The sequence below is a fragment of the Limulus polyphemus genome, unplaced genomic scaffold, assembly GCF_000517525.1.
Source record: "Limulus polyphemus unplaced genomic scaffold, Limulus_polyphemus-2.1.2 Scaffold780, whole genome shotgun sequence".
NCBI lineage: Eukaryota > Metazoa > Arthropoda > Merostomata > Xiphosura > Limulidae > Limulus > Limulus polyphemus.
The window spans coordinates 333,806-339,537 of record NW_013666390.1 but is presented as its reverse complement, the minus strand read 5'-3'; the positions used below and the strand labels follow the sequence as shown (position 1 = coordinate 339,537).

General features: G+C 30.4%; 1 protein-coding gene across 6 annotated transcripts in view; it reads right to left on the bottom strand.

The window, feature by feature from the left end:
* The window catches only part of LOC106460489, a 45,024-nt gene that overhangs the window by 13,031 nt on the left and 26,261 nt on the right, over positions 1-5,732 (bottom strand). For 3 of the 6 annotated variants that reach the window (XM_022387231.1, XM_022387232.1, XM_022387234.1), the window contains exons 11-15: positions 5,353-5,501; positions 4,942-4,989; positions 3,094-3,287; positions 2,056-2,255; positions 7-1,958 (exon numbers count right to left, since the gene is read on the bottom strand). In XM_022387231.1, coding sequence (XP_022242939.1) covers positions 1,924-1,958; positions 2,056-2,255; positions 3,094-3,287; positions 4,942-4,989; positions 5,353-5,501 — 626 coding nt within the window. In that variant the 3' untranslated portion in view covers positions 7-1,923. Of the gene's footprint in view, positions 1-6; positions 2,256-3,093; positions 3,288-4,941; positions 4,990-5,352; positions 5,502-5,732 lie in introns of those variants that run through there. The other 3 variants (XM_022387236.1, XM_022387235.1, XM_022387237.1) reach the window with 3 other exon arrangements.

Below are 5,732 nucleotides of genomic sequence, written 5' to 3'. Positions count from 1 at the left end.
GTGGTAGGTACCTGGGACCAAGTAGAGCTGGTAGAATTATGCATTTTTGTTTGTTTTCACAAGTTTTTGGTATAAAGTGTGATCTGGCCTTGGGTGAGCAGTTGCTCTGTTAGGTTGCTAGAAAAACTATGTCGACTTTTACACAAGTATATATGGTACTTAGACAGAATAATCAAATACATTAATTACTGGAAACACTAAGTTCAATTACATGAATATTGTCATTACATTGATTGATGCTCATAGGTAACTGATTACATCAACTTAATTGCCCAGCTCTAGTTTAACCATCAATGTAAATTTAATTATAAAATTAATAATATTATGCATATTTATGACATCTCAATGTGCAATAAGTAATAGTTACATACAAACACACACACACATACTTGTACTTCAAACAATCACTTCTGGTTAAAGATTTGCCTGTATTTGTTATTTTAATCTTTATAGTCAAGTTCAGAATTTCTAAATTTCTCTACAATGATCTTTCACATACTCAAAAATATTAGGATTGGTGATCTAATGATAATGCCATTTAGCATGAAAAAAAAAGACTTAACCACATCTCAACCATGTAGATACAAATAACTTATAAAAACAATTAACTGCAGATTTTTGTTTTACTATATTCCTCTCAATCTGTTCATTGCAGTTCAAAATCAAGGGTGTATAATAAAACGCATTTCAGATCTATATATTATTTCCCACAAGTCACTGACACTATGTTTTTTGCTCAATACCAGAACTCATCACTTAGGCTGGATAATGAAAAAATTATTCTATAAAATACTATGTATATAAAAAGTATCATACTATAATAGTTATGGCTTAAATGCTGAAAGCTGGTGAAATATTGGAAAACTAATAGGCCTAAAATTGTTATAAAACAATTTAACTGCAGATGTTTTTTTTACACTTCTCTTAATAATCAGAGGTATTTAATAACTTGCATTTTAAAAAACAAATTCTGCATTTAATTTGAATTGAATGAAATGCTTATTGGGCAGTAACTTCTGGAAGACAAAAGATCTGACTGAAATGCTATTTTTTACACACCTCTGATTTCAAGTCACAATGAACAAATTAAGAAAAATGTGGAAAACAAACATATGCAGTCAACTTTTTTTTATAAAAACCTTAGACCTATTTGTTTTCCAATATTTTACCAGCTTTTAATGTTCTAACTGGAACTTTTATACATACAAATTACATTCATGCATTACAGTAGTGTTTTGGTATACGAATGTGATACTCGCATGATAGTGTGGGCATGCCACTTATGGCCATGGTGCCACATGAAGTAGTCACATTGTATACTCACAAGTATCTTTTGTGCTAATATAAAGTTTAACACATCAGCTATCACTGTACTTTCATACCCATCAACTTGGAACTAAACATTTCTATACATATATTAACAATTTAAATACTTTTAATAAAAATGATACACTTTAAATATGTAACTTTATAACATTTTGTAATGAACACTTTTTTTAGCCAAAAGATAAACTGAGATTTAAGTAATTATCTGCCACGTATTACAGTAAAACAAACACTTAGATGATTGGCTCAGCTGCCTTCAACTGAGCAATCCCTTCACTGTACAGTTTCTTCTACAAATGGAATTTATCTCGCAAATTATCTTCCTGTACACAAATAAACCAATAAAATAACACTGAATTATTGCAAAATTTGTCTATTGTAGGAATGTACATGAAGTTTTAACACCTCTCTGAATATTCATAAGAAGTGATGACGTGTTAAAAAAATTTACTTAATTTTTTTACTGCTAGACGAAAAAAACATTCCTTTATATTGTTTGATCCAGTAGTTAAATATTTTCAAAGATACTGAAAAAATTTTTCAGTAATTTTTGTTTTTTTAAATTAAGAGTGTTTCAATATCACAGACTTATAATAATCAGATAACCTCGCTTTCCACAGCCACACCACCACCATATTTTTCAGTAATTTTTGTTTTTTTAAATTAAGAGTGTTTCAATATCACAGACTTATAATAATCAGATAACCTCGCTTTCCACAGCCACACCACCACCATATGGACTTAACACAGTACTTGATAAAGCTTTTTCATTTGGTACTTCAGTCTCTGTGTTATTGAGTTGCTCATCACAGACCATTTTGGTCTGTGCACCTGATACTGTAGTAGCACCTTCTGGCTTGTGTTCCAGTATACTTACTGTTGAGAACATGGCTTGATGGTATGCAGTCAAGAAATTTAACCCAAGAAGCCTGCACACATATATAAGCAGTTATAAATTTTGGTTAACCAGTAATAAATGCAACATAAACATACAAATAATAGTATAAAAAAATCATTTAAAACATTATGTACGTGAGTTTTAACCCATATTTTATTTTTGCATGTCAGAGCTCTAAAGCTTGGAAATATCTGAGACAATATTATCAGTTAGATTAGTCGATGTGGTTTATTGAAATTTTAACTTTTAATTTTTTAAGCCATTTGGTATGTGTTTTTTGTTAAGCACAAATCAGTATAATGGGCTATCTGTGCTGTGCCCACCTTGAAAATTAACCCTCATAAATTTTAGCATTATAAGCTTAGCAATTAGCCACTAGAAGACAAACCATGTACTATTAACATTGAAATGAACATGTTCTTCCTACATTCTGAGAAGCAAGATATAAAATTTAAACATGAGAAAATACTTTGAATATAGGTGGAAAATGCATAAGCAACTGGTCATGACTCATAAATCAGCTCCTCTATTAAAAATATAAACTTGGATTCTAAAAGAATAGCTATGTTGATACACGTAAAGACTAAACGATTCTGCAAGAAACAGGTGAAAGTAACAAAGAAATTTAAAGTTATGTCAGTTTGGACAACTTTTCACTAATTTTTTTCTAAAGTACAATATACTACATGTTATCCAAAGCATTATACTATGTAATATTTTTAGAACCACAGACCTTAAAGAAACAGAAACTTTATGGAAACTTTCTCAAATTTCATAAAAAGCATTTTCTGATGGCAAATAGCAATACTCTGATTCAGATATAGTAAATAAAGAGAGAGAGGTTTTATTTTAATAATAGAATAACTAACCTCATGCATACACACTGAACCAACAGTGCTATTCCTACTGTTGCTGTCCGAATGGCAACATTATCAAACATCTTAACCAACAAATAGGCTCCTCCAATAGTGCTGCACATGAATATGACTATAGCAGACGTCTGCAACCACTGAGTTTTGGTAAGTCCTCTAGATACCCAGACAGTTCCTTTCTCAAGCTTGTACTGGTCAAATAAAAATAGTAATTAGTTTCACTTAGAGAAGTTGAAAAAACAACTAAAGTGTCTTAATACACAACACAAGCTAATTGCATCGAAACTAATTGAAAACTAATCTCAGAAGAAACTTGCACACAAAAATGTTATTGTGTAATACGTTGTGGGTGTTTAACAAGTTTCCAAATCTCAATCAGGTTGTTTTCTAATTAGCTACAGTTTAAATTGGTAATAATCTGTATCTTTATGAGATTTGGTGTCCTTTTCTCCAGTATATGTACTTTTTATGGTGGCACCTCTCCGTGATTTCATAACCTAACTCATCAAGGCTATAACCTGTCACACTATTATTTTCTGTGGTCAAACACAGTGCCAAACAGTGGCATATTTAACATTGGTACAATGCACTGATTGGTCCCTTATGTCACAGGCCTCCTAAGTAATGCAAAAAAAAAAGAAAGAAAGAAAGAGTGATGAGCATAGATGGATGAATGATATAAAAAATTAGTAGCTATTTAAAACATTTTTGTAAAATATTAAAGTTTAGAAGACATCTATGCTTACTCCTTTCCCAAGATAATATACAAGAATCCCCAGGAGACTGAAGTATTTGAAATGGCAAAGCAGCAGCTCAGTTTGAACACCAACAATTAGATTAAAAAAAAAATGAAAGATACTTTACAGTATATGATCTGACATGCCAGAAATAGTCAAAGCCACTTAAACCAACAACAAAGTCTAGGGAAGGACCAGTTATAAGAGAAGTAAAAGGGCCAGCACTTTATTAAACCTGCACATACAGGTTTTTAACATAATAGGAACATGTACCCAGGCATGCCCTTAACACCTGGCAATACACAATACATTGGTAACATCAATAACACCTCTAAGATGAAGGATCACAGCCATCCATTTAAAGTCAGAACTTTGATATATTTTAGATAATTGACAGAAAAGGACATAAATCATATAAATGTATTTCCATCACATGAAGCCACTCAAGCAACAAACCAACAGACAGCCTCCACAGGTTCAGCCACAAGTCCAGGTATTCTACTCGCAATACATTTTAGGAAGAACAGTGTGATCCATAAATAAAAATATAAGCACTTTCTTTAGAAATTCAATTTATATATGAACTTAATGAACCCGATATATATTAATTGAAAGCATGTATAAAGTTTTCTTCTTGTGTGTGTAAACTATTTGACCAGATGATGATCCTAAAAGACAGGAGAACTTTTTAATAAAGTTTTCAAAACTACAAAAGTCTGCTTCATATACTATGTTGTTTATCAATTAGAGCTAATTTTCTAAGGTATCATTTGAAGATAATACTGAACATTTTGAAGTTACTGATATAATTTTGCAGCTATCTCACAAAGACCCATGACTTTAACTAAAACTTAGTTATTTTGACCAATGGTTTTATTCTCCAGTCATATTTATCTCCCACACAATGGGAAATAAAAGTAATTATTATTGATGAACAATGCATTTTAAAGACACCGTCCACATGATACGTCTTGTGACACTTAATGTGGTATGTTACCAGAGACAAATATCATGCATTTGCTTGAACAATTTCTGCTGCATTAATACCATATGTACAAGTATAATATTTATTATCTTTAACTATGTAATGAGACATAAAAATACTTACTTCTACTTTACAGACTTTGCATCTCATGTTGTCTGGATTATTTGATGACTGAAAATATTTTTAAGATTTAAAATCTTTAAAAAGTACATGCAGCATTCTGTATTATTTTATAAATCTGTACAATAATCATACATTTAAAAATAGTAAATTTACACTTAAAATTACTTAATATTTGAGTTTCACTCAAATGTCAAAATTATGAATACTGATTAAGAAAAATTCATTCTTATCAAGAAAACTGATACCTGTTTAATAAATAAAATAGTTTGGAACAAGTTAAAACCTAAACTGTTCTGCTAAAACTTCATTTAAGACAAAATTAGACATTAAAGTTAATCTCAAATCTACATTTTATCATTAAAAAACATAAAAATTACAAATTAAGATAGTATTACAGAAAATTAGTATTACTTGAACTAGCCATTTTTTTAAGCAGTCGTGATGAACTACAGACATATCCCCTTTACACAGACATGGCTGGATTAGAGGCCCAACATCCTGTCTTTCAGAATCATAGCAGATCCAACATTCAGACAGATTCTCCAGTGAAACATTCAGATCTAAGCAGAACAACAAAAACAGTGTAAAAAATATAGATATATATATACCAAAAACTTGCTTCAACAATAATTGAACTGTAACAGAATTCTTAAAATTTCATATCTAACTTTTCTGAAAACTTACTTGCCAAACAACCTTGTCTTCTGCTCTGACATTAAAAGTTACACTTTGATGATGATTAACTTTGTAAAATACTTTTTTTTATATTTAGTTTATACAAATATATTTGT